Below are 18,447 nucleotides of genomic sequence, written 5' to 3'. Positions count from 1 at the left end.
CAATAGAGGTAAAAGCTTTCGCTGCAGATGAAAATAATCTCTGTATCTTTCTGAACTGCTGTACCACAGTGCACACCACCCCACCCCCCACCCTCCCTGCCCCACAGGTGGGGTGGTCAGACTTCTCGAAATGACAAATGCAACAGTAACAGTCGCTTCAGTGAATGATTTTCACCACTCCAATGGTTTGCAGTCCAGTTTTAAGGTGAAGACTTTTTACTTCAAAAGACCAAAGTTTTGGGAATAAAGGCAATAACCTCCTGTCTGATATCAAGAAGGTAACTTTTTATTGGAACGCAAAATGTGCACTTAGTTAGTATTCAACTGAGGCAATATAACTAGAAAGGAAAAGACAAAAACCTTACCACAACCAAAGCTTGCTGATATTCAGGAGGACTTGAGCTTGTATCTTCTATTTCTGGATCTAGTATTTTAAATAAGGCTTTCTCCTAAAATAGTATGCCAAGAGGAGCATTTTTTAAAATTATTTTTATAATACATTTTTTTGTTGCTCATACTACTCTTTATATTATGATTGGCACAATTTTAAGTTTAAATTTGGAATATAACAACCAAGCATATGTGATTCCAACATCACAGCCTGTGTATAAGACTAATGGATACTTCAAGTGTATCTATCATAAGCTTTTTAGTTCAGGTCAGTTTGCAGTTCTGCAGCAGATGCTTGACGTCTTACCTGCCCTGCTTTGCTTAGCATCAAGTTTTCTTGGAGTGTATGGATGAGAGTCTTTTCATGTGAAACAGAGCTGCAAGGTACACTTCAGCCACTAAAGAGCATTCAATTAATAGGACCAGCTTAATGCTTGTCTGTGAACAGTGGTGTTCCTCAGGGATTGGTACTGGGACCAGTGGTATTTAATGTCTTTGTCGGTGACATGGACAGCGGCATCGAGCACACCCTCAGCAAGTTTGCTAATGACACCAAGCTGTGTGGTGCAGCTGACACGCTGGAGGGGAGGGAGGCCATCCAGAGGGACCTTGACAGGCTGGAGAGATGGGCCTGGGCAAACCTCATGAAGTTCAACAAGGCCAAGTGCAAGGTCCTGCACATGGGTTGGGGCAATCCCAAGCACAGATACAGGCTGGACAATGAGTGAACTGAGAGCAGTCCCGCAGAGAAGGACTTAGGGGTGCTGGTGGATGACAGGATGATCATGAGCCAATAGCATGCACTTGCAGCCCAAAAAGCCAACTGTATCCTGGGCTGCATCAAGAGCAGCGTGGCCAGCAGGTCGAGGGAGATCATTCTGCCCCTCTGCTCCGCCCTCATAAGATGGCACCTGCAGTGCTACATCCAGCTCTGGAGCCCCCAACACAAGACATGGAGCTGCTGGAGCAAGCCCAGAGGAGGGCTACCAAGATGGTCAGAGGGTTGGAATACCTTTCCTACGAGGACAGGCTGAGAGAGTTGGGGTTGTTGAGCCAGAAGAAAAGGCTCCGGGGAGACCTCATAGTGGCCTTCCAGTACCTGGAGGAGGCCCACAAGAAGGCTGGGGAGGGACTTTTTACAAGGGCCTGCAGTGATAGGACAAGGGGTAATGGTTGGAAGCTGGGAGAGGGCAGGTTTAGACTAGATACAAGGAAGAAGTTCTTCACCCTGAGGGTGGTGAGACACTGGCACAGGTTGCCTGTGGAATTTGTGGATGCTGCATCCCTGGCAGAGTTCAAGGCCAGGTTGGACAGAGCCTTGAGCAACCTGGTCTAGTGGGAGGTGGCAGGGGGGTTGGAACTAGATGATCTTTGAGACTGTCTCTTTCCCTTCCAACTGAAACTATTCCATGATCCTATGTGATTCTATGAAATCGAATTCCAAAATACAACATAGGTAAGGTAAGTCTTTTATGAACGCTGTGTCCCAAAGCCTCCGGCTACAAGATTTGGATTCCCTTTTGCAAGCCAAGAAACATGTGAGTAAGGCAGAACAGGCAAAGCAGGTAATTCTACATAGCTAGGCAATAGGTCTAAATAGAATTACAGTTGAAATCTTCTGTTCAGTAGCAACCAGAGTCCAAAACCCATTTCCGTGAAGCAGGGACCCCTACCTGGAGTTTGGAAGAATGAGTTGGGCATACCATGTTAAAATATGTTCAAAAGAGAGCAGACATCCAGCCTTATTTTAGAACAGAAGCTCACAAAGTCAGAGTTACAAGCTCAGTGTCCAGTGGACCCAAGAGGGAGTTCATTTCCATATGTTCCCCATGTAAGATTGCTGCGACTGCCTGGCTCTGAGACAGGACTAGGAAGGCACAGATGAGAACATGAGGCTACAAGAAGCCAAAGAAAAAGAGGGTAATCCTGGATTCTGCTGCCAAGACAATTTCTGTTTCTTGAACCACAGGCTATCTTAATACTACAAATATATAAACCAAATCTAGGAACCTCTGGAATCTTCAAGTTAAGTTGGGTGGTATTCAGTAAAACGGATGTGAAGAAGTTTTGGGATCTAGAAATCCATGTGCAGCCCACTAAGTCTTCCCCTAAATTCTTAGCTAAGGCTCTATTCCATAAGGAGACGCTTCTGACAGCAGAGATTTCCTTCATTTCACAAACAAAAATATATTTAGATTCAGTGGTTGAAAGTCTTAATGAATTCTTTTGATAAGATCCTGATGGTTGGAGGCTACCTGAGTTCTGACTAGTGATAAGAATCATCTAAAAAGAAAAAAACCCACCCACAAATACATAGCATGTAGCTAACAACTGGAAAACTTACCTGGGTATGTGATGGATTCTTCATAGCAAGACTTTAAATCAGAGAAATTACTTTGAAAAATATGCCATAACACAAAGAAATATTACAGTTTGAGACAGACAGCAGGTACATCCTGCTCGCGACACCAGAGTGAGCATTACATCTTTGAGACAGAAATTAGCAACACAGACATGGGGCAGACCTCAAGCAAATGAACTCAGCTAGGTGTATCCTGATTTACCACATGAACCAGGTTCTGATGAGGCTTCTTGTTGTCCTGGCTGCCTAGTGCACAGGGCCTAGGAGGCAGAGGGTGAGTGGCTCCAAGGCCAAATGGTCACAATTATAAGGATCCCTCTGCTTGTTGACAAGAGACACGACAGGACCCTCCAGAGCAATTTCTTTAAAGCAAACAAGCTCAGAGTATTGTGTTTCCTAAAGGCAGGCATGCCACTTCTCTCCTGCCAGGAAGCTCATACAATGCCAAGAACAATTCTGTGGTAATGGGTCAATTAGTCAAGCTCTCAGGGAAAGCCAGAGAAGACAGCTGCCGCTTACTTACCAGCCCTGTACTTGATGGGCTCCTGGACAATTTGCTACCAAGTAGAAACATCAGTATTTCTTAAATCTCCTGATATAAAGGAGTTCAGTAGGAGCTGTGATTATGGATTTCTTGTAGTTTCAATTTTATAATTTTGTTTTTTATTAAAGCACATTGTAGGGTAAATTCTGTTACTTTTGTCTCCATGTAGAAGACATTGCATTGTCTTTCCTCATTGTTTAATGAGAAAAATAATGGGTTTGGAAAAGAGTTAATCATAGCAGAAAAAATTAGTCAGAAAAATTAGTGGAAATAATTATGTAAATGGAGAGGGAAGCATTACTTTCTGTGGTTCATCAGTACCTATTTCAAGTACTGATTTGTTTACTATGTTTCCAAAGAGAAGAAAAAGTAACAACTAAACAAAATTATTGTACTCCTTCCAGACAGGAACTAACAGGTGATACAGTAAACTTTCCTCTCTATATTTTGGGGGAAGTCTTCTTCAATGTTGTACGCACCTGCAGAAGAATATTCACAATAAATCATATACAACCAAAACAGGTTTACTCTGTACAGATAATGGAAATTGGAGGCAACTGCAAATGGTTCTGTCTGTTTAAGGATACCTCGAAAAGGAGTAGCTGCAGTATAAGTCGCACTTGCGTAAACTGACTGTGTGCTTAGGTAGTGAATGAATTTAAAGAATCAAAAGTTGCCTATGTTTAGGACCATGATCCAGCTAATTACACAATCATTTTTGCTTCGCAGCACCACCTTAATTCAGGTCACAGGAGATTATACTGAACAGCTGTTCAATGTTTTGCTTTGTCTTTTTGTTCAGAGCAGTGCTTAGGTAATAGTAAGAAAATCGTCGGTCTACACCAAACACGTTCCTTTCTTTTGGCACTTTTCTATGTGGGTGGCAATGCAGAAGCCCATAAAATACTCTCATAACATCCTGGTCACATGAGAACGTTATTATTCCTATCATAGAAACCTGGATCTAAACCATGAAGGATTGCAGAGACCACGTCTTTCATCTTCCCAGCCTAAGACATCATAGTATTATATACAGCCCTTTATATATTCAGAACATATCTCCCAGCCACTTAGCAGTACTTGTGAGTAGCCAGCACTTCAGCAAATTAGATACCAGTGTTCCAAAACAGACAGGTCCTTACAGTCACGCACACAACTGGAAACAGAGTTTAAAAATTTCATCACCAAAGTAAACAGTACATAGACAAAAAAAAAAGGGTCAACCAGCAATACTTATTTAATGATGCTTTTATTTTACAGGATACAAATTTCTTTTCTTTATAAGTACTCAACAGGAATTAAAGTGCTTAATTTTTACAGTTCTCCACCAACCTTATGATCAAATATACATATATTACAGAAAATATATACAATATCTGAAAATTTTTTACATTCATGTATTCCTTGACCATAAAAATGACCACTTACATTTGCACAACTTAGTGGCATTTATATTTCTCCTTTTTAGTATTCTTTACTTTATTGCAAAACCAGAATGAATTTATACCTCTTCCAAATATTCGTATTTTTTAAAAAAAGTGTTTCTGCAATTAAAACCAGAAATGTTTCCATAATGAAGGGGAATTAACGTGTATAGCCTATAATTCTGGTGTCAAACATAGCAGCTGATTCAGCTCCCACTAAAATTAATGTATTAATCCACCTTGAGGGCTGCAGAATAGAAAACATGCTAATTGAAAAAAACCAACAAAAACAATACTTCTATTGCAAACTGTTCCCTTTATGCAACAAATTTGGTTTCTTTCTTAAAAACAACAGGGCACATACATGCAAAAATGCTTTGACATAGTTCCCCCTTTTCTGAATGTTTTCACCATAAATAGTTAATGAATCTACAAGGATGAACTATAAACTGAAGTAGGTTGGTGTTATGCAGTGGCTGAAAACATGTTTTATTCAAAGAAATCTGCCTGAGGATTTTAGTAGAGAAGAACCACATTCTACATTCATTTGTGCTAAGAAGAGGTGAAAGCAAGATGCCATAGTTGAGTCTGGGAAGAAATTTAATCACGAGGTTTTAAAGGAAGCAGATAGATTGCCTTACAGAAAGTAGCATGCTTTTTTGTTGGTGTTTTGTTGTTTGTTGTTGTTTTTTTTTTTAATTAGGCTGAAATAGTAAACATACCACAAAAGTAGATCTATGTCTGTTGATTTTTTTCTTCAGAAAAGCATACTCAACTCCATATACATTATATTTTCAATGCAGCACAGTGTATTTTTTGATTGTAAAATACTGCTTGAAAACAGGTAATCTGAATAATAGTCTCAAATATTTAAATACACATGCATATGCATATGTGTATGTGTATGTATACATACATATACAATCATTAAGTTAATGTTATGTTCTGCTAAAGGAAAAGGATTTCGGAAACAATCTGACTAGCAGATTAAAACTCCTATCCAAGAGACATACTTCACTACAGTCCCATGGGTCAAAACCAGCTAGGTAAATTCCTCATACCAATAGGGCCACAGACTGGAGAAAAAAAAAAAAAAAAATGTAACCCCACATATTTAATTTCAGATTTCAAACCACAGTACACCACAGACTAAGAATGATGCCCATTTCACCAATGAATTTATTTTAAGTATAGTCAGTTCTGCCACGAAATTATTTCTCTTCTCCAATAATTTCTTTTTGGATATATATTTCCAGCTGTTTACATTCACCCCTACACATCAGTTATCTCCAACTGAAACCCATGGGAAGTTCAACTGAGCGTTGTGATTCCCAATAAGACATAGTAGGTCATCAGGTCTCAAACCGGTGAAATTTTGATTTTCAACAAGTGTCTTTACATAATGTAAGGCAGATTCTATGTGAATTTAAATCACTGAAGGTGTAATAGCTCCAGCAGGTCTATGCTTTACGCCCGTTAAAGATCTCTAAATAGATTTATGGAGAAAGCTCCTTTTTTATTGCTTAGTATTATTTCTACATGGAATGTCTATTTCTTTCCTGAAAGCCTTCCCTTCGGTATAAGGAACCACTACCCTCTCTTCATTTTATTAATTCTTGTCTTGAAATGAAAAGCTGAGCAGTTTTTATACAAGGTTTTTGTGTAGGTTTAAAAAAAACCCAACAAAACACAAAACCCCCAAACAAAACAACAAACCCCAAAGAACCTGTCAAGTGTTTCCACATCTTTCTCACTTATTTTTATATACATATACATATTTTTTTTTCCTCTGACTCCACTTGGAACACTTCTATAACTTCATCTGAAATTTACTCAGGTGGTAATGTATTTATTCTACATTTAATCTATGCCTTGTCTTCATCCATAATTTAAAAAAATGAAGAATAAAAATCCTCTTTTCTATGAAAGGGATTCAGAATCTTTGAGGAGATTTATAAAGCACTTCGAGATGGTTTTGCATAAAAAGGTGCCACTGTATATTACATGCATTTAAAGTGGTTTAATATTCCACTCCAAATAGAAGAGAATGTTTTGTATTCTCAATATCTATTTTGCACATAAAAATTAAATACATCTTGGAATAAACAAATTTACTCAGTGTAAAGGGATTTGCAAGTACTAGATGCTATAGATTTTACAGCAGCTCTTCAACCATGCAGGAGTACCTGATACCAGAGAATGGTTTTGAGAGGCTCTGGAAGAATGGTGTGGACATGCAGATGGCATGACACACTAGTTTTCCATGATAAGGGAAAAATATTAAGTCATTTTGAAAAATATATTAATATATTCCAAACATACTAATGTTAACATTAAGCCATTGTTCTGGTTGAACACAGATAAAACTGCACAAAATTACTTTTGATCTGCTTTAAATTGCACAGAAGACTGATCACTTTTAAAGTAAGAAACAAGCATTTCTTGAACACAAGAATCTCAAAGCTTAAATAATTCAGCAGAGCCGTTCACATTCATTCATACATTATGAATGAATGCTCGGTTTTAGTTTACTCCTTACACACACAGCTTTATGCTAATAATTATTATCTTTTTTTTTTTAAGATTTTAACAGCTGAAGTGGGAACAGCCTATACCTTGTTAGAATGATGGTTTTAATTTGACTGCTTTGGACAAGATACTAAAGCCACAGTAGTTACTACTTTGAATTTGTTCCTCTGTGGTCATAATTTACAATTTAAAGTTTTGGATGCTGTAGGATGACTTGTCTGTGGAGAATGGAGTAAAACAGGGTGGTTAAATCTAGAAGCAACTTCTCCGTCTTCTGATCTCCTTTAGTATTGGTGGTACATACTTTTCCTACAAAATATTCACATTTAAGTGCCAAGACATTCTAATTCAGAACAGAATTCTGACCAAGAAATTGATTACAAGAACATGAAGTAGGTTTCACTGGGGTAAAGAAAGTATCCTGCTCTACATAAACTTTGATGGCTGACAGCAAAAGATAAGGCTAACATCCAAATAAATAACTCCCAATGCTAACTTCATTTCAAATTCTTTATGCCCAAATGCAGGGCTTCATCTTGGAGATGCTGAAATCTTTCAAGCAGCTTCAGCTGCTCAATACCACTATAACAATAGGACAGCCCAGGAATTGCTGCTTCTAATTATTTTCCTAATCATTCAGCTGGAACAGGTCTTCCTATTTGGCTCAGAATTAAGTTTGCAGGAGCTTAGAAAACAGGATGTACCACACAATTACAGTCATACCATCATATCATTTTCGGTATAGCTTAGTCCATCTTATCCGGGGACTCCTTTAAGGCAACTTCTACCCTTGCACTCAACAACTTGAACACAGGAAACAATGTTTTTCTACATTGGGATGTGGTAAGATGACCCTCCAGATTCCACAATTGCACTTGAGACTCTTTTAGAAGATACCCACTTTCAGAAGCTGACTATGAAAGAAAGTTAGCCATGGAGAGTTCTTCTTGCTTACCTGACTGCTCTTCCATCCCTTGCCAAGATCCCCCTCATCCTCAAGATGACACGTTCTAGCTAGGGAGACCTTGGCAAAGATTTGATGGTACTCACCAATGTGAATCAAAATGGGCTTGAGCTGCCCATAACTAAAGGTAAATGCAGCTGACAGTAGAAGTTGAACTTAAAAAGTAATACTAGGGTCACATGGAGAATAATCTGGACAGATGGAGCACCCAAGGAAGAATTCAGAACTGACACAAAGTCAGTTGTAGAGTTAGTACTCTACTTTGCCATGGCCTGATAATTAAAAACACTAGTGTAAATCTTTGAAGTATCAAGGCCATGAAGATTTTTGATTTCTGCAGGTGAAAGTAAAATCCAGCCCACTAAAATTATGTTGCATGACATTTTTTCTTACCAAAAAATGATAGACATTGCATACTCATGTATGCTTGACACTAAAATCAGAGGTTACTTTAACAATCCCTCATTAAATGCTAAATGAGATTGGGGGTTTTTGCCTATAGTGTCACAAAAAGAGTAGAGTGGGAGTTCAGTGAATACTTTGTTGCTTTTTTATAATGACATTTCCAAATAATTTAAATGTGCTCTCCTGGTACTAACAAAACTGGACTTGAACCTAAGCTCTTCAGCTTGACATGATTTAAAATTAATAAATTTAAAATTTAAAATAGTCATATTGAGAAGTCAGACTCCTGAATGTCCTTATAACAAGTTGATTGTACAAGTCACATATTTATCTTCCTTTGAGGGGTCAGAAAACGAAAGATAGCAACGATTTTAACTGCCTACTTGATAGTCAATCACTACCTCTGAATTTATCATATTTCATCCAAGGATGTTACAGTAAAAATTTTAGGGAGGTCATTCACCTCCATGTGCAAAAACCCAAATAGGAATGGAAGTTCATAAAGGACTTAATACTGTAAAGCCAACAAGTCCTTATTCCCATAAGCAGAATGCAAATAACATCAGTTAATGCAACTTGAGATTTGCAGGCTCAGACTTCATACTAGTTTTCTATACAGCTGGCTCCACTTTACAACAATAATCCTTGAAGACTGTTGTCATAAGTATTACAGTATCTAATCCTCTTCAAAAATTAAAAGATTTTGAACTTAAACATTCTTTTGTTCCAATAACCATAATAGCAAAAATACATGTTCCCAGGAGGTTACTAGAATCTGTTGCTTTTCTCAAACCACAAACTGCATTTGAGTAACGAACTACTAAACTCTTAAAAGATAACAGTGATAGGACACTGAAGAAAAGCGACTACTCTTTAAACACAACTGGAACTTATTTGTCCATTGCATGCCACTTACATTACTGCTATTTCTTTTTTTTGATGCACAAAAATACCAAGATCATTAAGTGTCAGCTATTAAAACAAATCACTGAACAGTATTTGTTAATTTAGGACTGTGTTTAATTTCAAATAGAAAACATGCTTTTTAAATAAATTATTCAATAATAGGAACCCAGTATCATGAAATGAAAGCAAAAATCAAGTATCGTACATTTTTAATCCTGTACATATATTATATATTGTTTTCTCATATTTTAGGTATTCATTTCTAGATTGAAAATCATTAGATTGTTTCCTTGATAAATTGAAACTTTAAAAGCCAATATACCTGTGAAAGCAATTTGCATTACTTTAAAAAGAGACAAATGAATACAACATATGTACAGACCTGTGGAATTCAATCTATAAAGTACATACATTAAACCAAACTGTCCCTGCATATTTAACTACAGATCTATTTTGGCAATGTGGAGGTATATCTTTTATCCTGTTGCAAGTCCTAACATTTAAGTAGGAAGCTTCAATATTTGCATTCTTCATGAAAGTAGCAAATGTTAACCGAAGAGCAACTGGATTTTCAAAAAAATTTGCATCACGACGAACAAGTAGTACAGTGAAGTTAGTAAGTATTTTTAATGGCATTCACATTTTTTTTTAAAAGTCTCTGAAATGGACCTGTACATCACTTTTATTGACAGAACATAAATATAAGAAAAAGATCTCTAAAAAGATCACAATTTTTCCCAAACATAAAGTGCTAAGATGTGTATGGTAGTAAGAAGTTTTAAGAAGTTTCCTTTTTTTTTTTTTTCTTTTTTCTTTTTTCCTTGATTGAGCAAAGAAAGTTAACACAAAGGTTAACCACAAATTCATCTGAAATCTTTTAAAAATGCCATGGGTTCTTGAGCTTCAGCATTCAGATGTTTTAGAAGATTCAGGTTGCTCTTCTAAGTTCATTTGCAGTTCATTTTGACATTCTGTTGTCTCACCTTTGACAGCTAAATGGATAACTTTTAGCCATTTCTGTTTTAGTTCCTCATTGTCCGCAGCAAAGCTATGCACAGACTTAGACTGGGTCAGTTTGAAGCTGTGCGGGAGGTCAGCACTTCTTGGAGTGTCATCTACCGTATAGCCCAGAAGTGGAATTGTAGCCAGAGCTTTAACATCCTAAAAAGAAGGAGAAGGTCTTGATTAAGAACAGTCAACTAATCTGCCTGCTACCTCTCATTTACTATACAGGTTGGTGAAAACACTTGGATCTTTCCTCCATTCCAAGCTATTTGGCTTCTCTTCCTCAGATGTCAGCGACAATAATTACTAAAATCTTTTCTGTTTTCTCTGCACGTACCTGTGGAGCACCGTACATGTACAACACAAGAGCTTCCTGTTTAGGTATAACACACCATGCTTTCTGCCAGGGCTTTGATTTTTCCATGTACTGAAGAAAGCTACATATAACGCTATTTCCAGAGACTTCCGCAGATTCAATCTAGGAGATAGTATAAAGCATAAAAAGGAGCTTTTTCTTAAATAAAGACTAAAAACATACAGAACAGAAAAGCAGAAATTCATCCCCATTCACATTAAATCTTGGATAGCATGTGCAAAAGAGCTTGAGCAAATACCCAAGTAAGATCATGGAGGACTGGATTTCTGAAGAATATTTATATATTACATACATACAATTACAACGTGTACTCCCTTAACGTGTAATCTGTTCATTCTTTCATCAGTAATTCTGGATTATACACTTTTAGATCTCTAAATTTCATTTTGCCACCACAGCTAGCCTTTCTCTGTATCTTGGTATCTACAATGTCTGATTTCTAAGATAACATCATGTTTGTCATTGAAGTGCTGCTAACTATCCAATATGACAACTATTCTATTTTGGCAGTCAAAATACGATGACAGGATCAGATGCAAACACATTCCTAAGAATAACATGAGAACGCAAGCACTAATCCTAGAGAAAAGATTAGGTGAATTGCTTAAAATCTGGAGACAAAGTGACATGCTACTCGGGTTAAATAGTGATCCTGAGATCAGAAAGAACACAAAATGTTTTCGTGTTAAAATTTCCTTGAATCGATTTTTTCCCCTCCCAGTAGTGATGCTGTCCGGATGCTGCAACATGGTACCAACCACCCCGTTTTCATGAGATCCCATGTGCAGACAGACATTTCTGAGAGACTCCATAGCTCCTTCAGCTACCTGAAAAAAGCCACCATGCCAAAAAACTCTAAGGTAAGCTAGTGGAATTCTGTCCTCCTTAGTCTTTCTCATTTAAGAGAGTCTGGTCAAATGTAGTCAAGCCAACATGGATTAAGAGATGTATATGGAATTACAATCTGTATCTTATTTTTGCTGCCTTTTTCTGTTGGTATTTATCTCAAGGGTCAAATCCTTCTCTGCTGCATCCCAAGATAAATATATGTCTTGACTAAGTTAGGATGGTATTTCTCTAATGTATGTCAGGCATTTAAAAAAGGCCTATAAAGGAGGATTTAAGAAACGTGAAGGTTAATTGCAATTCTAAGATACCTATTTCTCCCTTGATAAAAGAAACATGGCTTCTTATTGAGACCTTGACTTTTTAGCTGTCAAAAGCTGAGAGCAACTTGATGACTTAAAAGTACGTTGCACACTCTGATCAAAACAGTGTCTTACTACTCAGACTCTAAATAGCAAAATACTTCCCCATTCCCCTCTCCTCCATCCCCAGTTCTTTCAGTTTGGCTATATGCTTTCAAGAATCATTGTAGTAGCAGCGGGTTTTGTTGCTATGACAGCTTAAGCGCAGAAGAAAACTGAAGGTTAATAAGGAAAGGTAATGTTTTATCACACTATCTGATGTAACTGGGAAGAAGCAAACAAGTTCTAAGATTCATAATTCCCCCTTTAAAAGAAAGTTGTAAGAAACAAAGTAGTATTGTGAAAGATGAATAGCGAAAACCAAAATTTGCTGGGAGAGATTAATTTGGTCCACATACTTTTTATTTCTCAGCTAGAAAATAGCCCTGCAAGAATGCTACCATTTTTCACCTACTGATGAGCCAAAACCATTTGCAACTATGCACATACAGTATTTTTAAATGACATACCTCCAAGATGCCTTTCTTCTTCTTTTCTTCACTGTCTGTACAACCAATTATAACATGATAGCAGTCCTTACAGACTTTGTTCAATTTATTGCCATCATATTCGAGGTGTGCCTTGTAGTCAGAACATTTCCAGCAAACCACCTTAGAAACAAAAACATACATATAAAATTTAAGTATTGATAACAGTTTATGAAACTAGAATTTAATTAAAAATTACTATTTTTTATCTACTTAGTAATATATTGTTTAAGTATACAGAACAAGAAAGATAATACATACCTTTATGACATGTCAACAATAACTTAATTGAAAATAATGATTTTCCAAATTTGTGCCACTGCTTCTTAACTAGAAGTGCTTTTTACTGTTTACCTGGTGGAACTTTGTACATTGCATAAAATCACATTAGGCTCTTAATTATATCTGTAGGTTAAAGTTAGGAATAGAATCAGAATATAGCACAAGCCATGCTGCAGGAAGAAAATCCTGCACTTTTTAGATGCTAACATAAAAAGGTACACTTACTATTTTGTTTTCTACATAACCTCAGAAACGTACAACTGACATGACCTTTAATGATAAAAAAATGTAATAAAATCAGAAATGGCTAATTTTTTAACCTGCTAATAAATATTAAATTTCCGGTTTTAGAGTCTGTTCATAAGTACCCACAATAATTAAGCCAGTATCAACTTGGTTTTTCTTTCCACAATATATATGTATGTAATTGAAATGAAAGAGAGATCTGAGGGAAGTTCTTTCATTAGAAATGTTTTTCCACAGAAATGTTCTTTCAAGTGAAAAAGATTCCCTGATTAAAAAAATATGAGTGTAGTTATTTTGAGAAATAAAGCTAGACAAATGGACTTGAACCAAACACCTGAACAAAATTTTATTGTGGACCAGGGCTCTGCAGTGCTAATCTAGATGACTGCCTTCAACTAGTATCTCTAGAGAACAGTCACTGCTGCAAAGACACCATTGCTGACCCAAATTAGTTCCCATGAAAAAATGTTTTTAAGTTAGAGTGCAAGGAGATGTGATAGAACTACCACGGAGGGAAGTAGTTGGAGTCTAAACAAAAGGGGGAAATAAAAAGGAAGGGTGTAATCTTAAGATTAACACAGGAATTTTAAACCAGAATGATCTGGAAAAAAAAAAAAAACAGATGACAACTGTACAATCAGTAATTCAGAGATTCTAAAAAAAAGCCTCTAGTGTCCTGCAAACCACAAAAGTAGCGCAGAGGATGCAGTAAGCCTTCATACCACATAAAAACATTAGAAAGAAATCATGCAAGATTTCTGATCTGTAAGACATAAATTAAACCTGGGCTTGCACTACCATCTGCTGGAGAAAGGCAGAGCTGCTGGATGGCAAGAAAAGAAGGCACAGTATGTTTGCTCTTCGTTTGTCAACTTGTGAGAACTCTCAAGTCATACCACTATTCCATGGTTGCTTTAAAGTGGCATACATTACCGTAGCACCATACATGGAGAGCAGCAGCCATACTCTCTCCCCACCCTAACCTTCTGTCCTTCCCATGATGCCTCAGGAATGTTCACAGAGTTACACACTGAACCCAGCTGGGAACAGCTCCAAGTTAAGCCAAGAAAAACTGCAGGGCTTTATGATCTTCTTGCAAAAAGGAGAGAGGAGGAAGCAGAATGGGAGAAGGAGGCAGCCAGTGCTACCAGGGATAACGCTGGCTTACGCCAGTTTAATGTGGTCTTGAAACTGTTGACAACAGTGGAGGGCACTCCGAAGTAACAGTACAGTGTGTGTAGGGGCTTTTACACAAATGTGCATCTTCCACTTCCAAGTTTACCATGCCAGCTAAAGCAGACAGAGGACCCTTTGCGGTGGGCTACACACAGCTTCTGCTTTCAGCCACAAGGGCAGCAACTGGCTCTGCAGCGTAACAGGCAGCCACCAGAAGTTAAGTAGGTGCTTAGACCTTGTAAAGGGTTTGCCTGGCAAGGCTTTTGTAGCAGGGGGATTACAGGGGTGGCTTCTGTGAGAAGCTGCTAGAAGTTTCCCCTATGTCCCATATAGCTGATGCCAGCGAGCTTTAAGATGAAGCTGTCACTAGTGAAGGCCGAGCCAATCAGCGACAGTGGTAGCGCCTCTGGGATAACGTGTTTAAGAAAGGGAAAAAAGTTACTGCACAGCAGTAATTGCAGCCAGAGAGAGGAGTGAGAATATGTGAGAGAAACAACTCTGCAGACACCAAAGTCAGTGAAGAAGGAGAGGGAGGAGATGCTCCAGGCACCAGAGCAGCAATTCCCCTGCAGCCTGTGGTGAAGACCATGGTGAGGCAGGCTGTCCCCCTGCAGCCCATGGAGGTTAACGGTGGAGCAGATCCACCTGCCCATGGAGGACCCCACACTGGTGGATGCCCAAAGGAGGCTGCAACCCTGTGGGAAGCCCGCGCTGGAGCAGGATCCTGGCAGCACTCATGGAGAGAGGAGCCCACACTGGAGCAGGTTTGGTGGCAGGACTTGTGACCCTGTGGGGCACTCACGCTGGAGCAGTTGGTTCCTGAAGGACTGCACCCTAGGAATGGACCCATGCTGGAGCAGTTCATGAAGAACTGTAGCCCACGGGAAGGACGCACACTGGAGAAGTCATGGAGAACTGTTTACCATATGAGGGACCCCACAATGGAGCAGGGGAACAGAGTGGGGAGTCCTCCCACTGAGGAGGAAGGAGCGGCAGAAACAACATGTGATGAACTGACCCCAACCCCCATTCCTTGTCCCCCCCGTGCCACTTGGAGGGAGGAGGTAGAGAAATCAGGAATAACGTTAAGCCTGGGAAAGAAGGGAGGAGTCGGGGGAAGGTGTTTTAAGATTTGGTTTTATTTCTCATTACTCCTCTCTGATTTGATTTGGTAATAAATTATGGTTTTTTCCCCTAAGTGGAGTCTGTTTTGCCCGTGATAGTAATTGCTGAGTGATCTCCCTGTCCTTATCTCGTCCCACGAACCTGTGGTTGTATTTTCTCTCCCCTGTCCAGCTGTGGAGGAGGGGGTAGTGATAGAGTGGCTTTTGGTGGGCATCTGGCATCCAGCCAGGGTCAACCCACCACTGACCCGTTCCCAAGCCTGCTCACCAGCTACAGCAGCCAGCGTTTTGCACTTACATGTCCACATGCTCGGCAGTGGTGCCTTCTCCTTGTCAGTGCATTAAAGGGCTCCTTGCATTTCATGCACATGGTTACTTCGTTGTCTCGTATCCACCTTGGTGCTCTCTTCCCAAGCTCAGCATTCTGAAGTGGGGGATGGGGAAGATGGATAATTAAAAAAGCCAGTATAAAAGGTTGCACAGTACTTGAAATAGAGAAAATAATTATTCTCTTCCTCTGAAAAGGAAATGGCAAAACACAGCTTGTATAGATTTCAAAATCTATACAAGAAATAACAAAGAACCCAGTCAAAAATCATTATGCATCACTGAACGGGTACTCTGTTAGAAAAAAAAAGAAGCTTGTTTATAAGATTTGGCAAGAAAAACAATTACCAACAAGATGACTACTTTGTAATTCCCCTGCTATAAGAATGATGAGCTTGAAAACAAAGTTTCTGCCAAACTTTTTCCAGTTATTGAAGGACAAAATGGGTACTAAATAGCTTACAAAGGAATAACAGCAACTTACAGAAACTTCAACAGGCATGTCTTCATATTCTTTAGCAATAGCATTTCTGAAAGTTTCATTCCTCTGCTGAAAAGCTTCTATAGTATTCTGAAGCGCCTAAGGAAACAGCGGAGAAATTCCTCAGGCATATTATATTTGCATGTTACGTATTACCCTCTGCATTCTGACCAGTTATGGATTAGCAGAGGGAAGCTACAGCCAGAAAATATAAATATTACTTTTTTGATTGCTTAGTGAGAACATGTTTAAAAAATAAAGAATGTAGATGAATTTACCTTTATCCATTCTTCCTTATCTTGCTCAGAACTAAAAGAAATATTTGACACATTAGTGCAAGACTAGTTCAGGAAACATGATCTTACTATCAACAACTTCTTGCAAAAGCCAAGATTCCGAAGTAATTCTCAGGAATTTAAATTTAAGCAATACTAATTGTTAACTGTTCACCTTAAAAAACCCCAACCAAACAAAACAGAAGACAAAAGCATGACTCAGACTTCACAAGTTTACAATCACTAAGCAGTGAATTAGAAGTTGCAAGATAAATGTAAATGCATTTAAAAGCAGTAATAACATTGGCATTGTTAGACTTTTTTTTTTTTTTTTTTTTTTTTGACAGGATAGAGATGAAAAAGGACAACAGAAAGTTTAGGTGTAGGTGCTTTTTTCTCCTCTCATTTCATGCACTCCTAAATTCACATACTAACAACACATTTCCCACATGTGTATCTCTCAAATCTTGCTCCCTCCCCAACAAAAGTAATTTCCTTAATGCTTTTGTTGTTGTTACTGTTGTTCAACTTGTCTACAGTGGCAAGAAGAGTGTCCAATTAAACAGAAGGAAAAATGTGTTTTACTATCATAAACCAAACAGCAGAAATTTCATGCATTAGAGCAGATATAGATGACTTAACTGTAAGTACAGATAAGACAGAAGTGAAACAGGAAGCATGTTCAACTCCAACCTTGTACAACAGCTTTGTCTTTAAAATATATCAGCAGGACTTCGACATTCAAAGCTTGGAAAAGCATCTTATATCACCATTAGAAACTACTGGCTAGTGCTAATAATGAAAACAATTTCTCTGCAAATTTTAAGTCAGAAAGATGAGAATTAACAGCGTATCTGGCCCTTCAAAAGTGGTCTCCTCCTTGGATGTGGAAATAAAACCTTCTGTAGCCATGCAATATCAGCCATGCAAAATTTTATTTTTCTATGGATTGCTCCAAAGGATGTGAAAGAGAGCTTTTACAGCACCTCAATAAAAATGGCTCCTCATATGTTGTTTTGCAGTATTAGTAAAACTTTTAAGCAAGCAGAATCAAACAAGTTGTTCCCCTTCTCACCTACCATCTGCATACAAGGCAGAAGAAACCTAAACAGACAAAATAATTCTTCCTACCTGCTTACATTAAAAAACAAAAGCTAAGCTATTACAGATCAGCAACCTCTCAAAGAAATAATCTACCAGCTGTCTAAAACTAGTGATTGAAAATGTACTCAAATAGTATTCTGAAAAATAAATAAAAGCCTACTAGTATAAAAAGCCCCAAATGTAAACTAAACATTACAACACTTAATATAAGCTCATGAATTAAGGTCATTAAGGTATAGGGTACATACAATACTCATACATTAATCAAGATTATCCTAATATAATTGAGTAAGATCTCGTTTGGTACTTATTTCTTCACGATTTTGTATGGACTTGGTGCATTCTAAAAATGTTCATAAAACAAAACAAAACATGAAAATGCATTTTTCTCACACCTGAAATAAACTAATGTAATAAACTTTCAATTACTGGTAATACGGGGAAGTTAATAAGTTTACTTTGTTGTATCATTTTTCTTCCTTTCAAAATGTACTTCACAAACGGTGCAGCAAGATGCCATCTTTCACCACTGATACAGGTATATGGCATAACAACTTGCAAAATACTTATCAAGACATCATACAGTGATTTATAGTAGATGTGACTGATAGCCAAAACCATGCCCCAGAAGTCTTGCAGATGTTAGCGGAAAGCTTTTTCCCTTTACTTTTCAAAATATATATTTAATTTCAAATTCAGTGACAGTGTAGGTAAATTTCTCTATATTGTTGTCTTTCTATATTCACTGCTGTAACTTTCATTAAATATTACAAGTTTTTTTTCCATAAAGAA

The 18,447-nt window shown here is 37.9% G+C and overlaps 1 protein-coding gene across 1 annotated transcript in view; it reads right to left on the bottom strand.

Annotated features, from left to right (window-relative positions):
• Nucleotides 1-10,427: 10,427 nt before the first annotated feature.
• Nucleotides 10,428-18,447, bottom strand: part of FGD4 (FYVE, RhoGEF and PH domain containing 4) — a 111,276-nt gene continuing 103,256 nt past the window's right edge. The window contains exons 12-17 of the mRNA XM_086467616.1: nucleotides 16,555-16,585; nucleotides 16,280-16,375; nucleotides 15,767-15,892; nucleotides 12,623-12,763; nucleotides 10,867-11,007; nucleotides 10,428-10,685 (exon numbers count right to left, since the gene is read on the bottom strand). Coding sequence (XP_086323742.1) covers nucleotides 10,428-10,685; nucleotides 10,867-11,007; nucleotides 12,623-12,763; nucleotides 15,767-15,892; nucleotides 16,280-16,375; nucleotides 16,555-16,585 — 793 coding nt within the window. The remainder of the gene's footprint in view (nucleotides 10,686-10,866; nucleotides 11,008-12,622; nucleotides 12,764-15,766; nucleotides 15,893-16,279; nucleotides 16,376-16,554; nucleotides 16,586-18,447) is intronic.

Source organism: Leptosomus discolor, chromosome 1, assembly GCF_034619465.1.
Source record: "Leptosomus discolor isolate bLepDis1 chromosome 1, bLepDis1.hap2, whole genome shotgun sequence".
NCBI lineage: Eukaryota > Metazoa > Chordata > Aves > Leptosomiformes > Leptosomidae > Leptosomus > Leptosomus discolor.
This window is presented reverse-complemented; position numbering and strand designations above follow the sequence as displayed.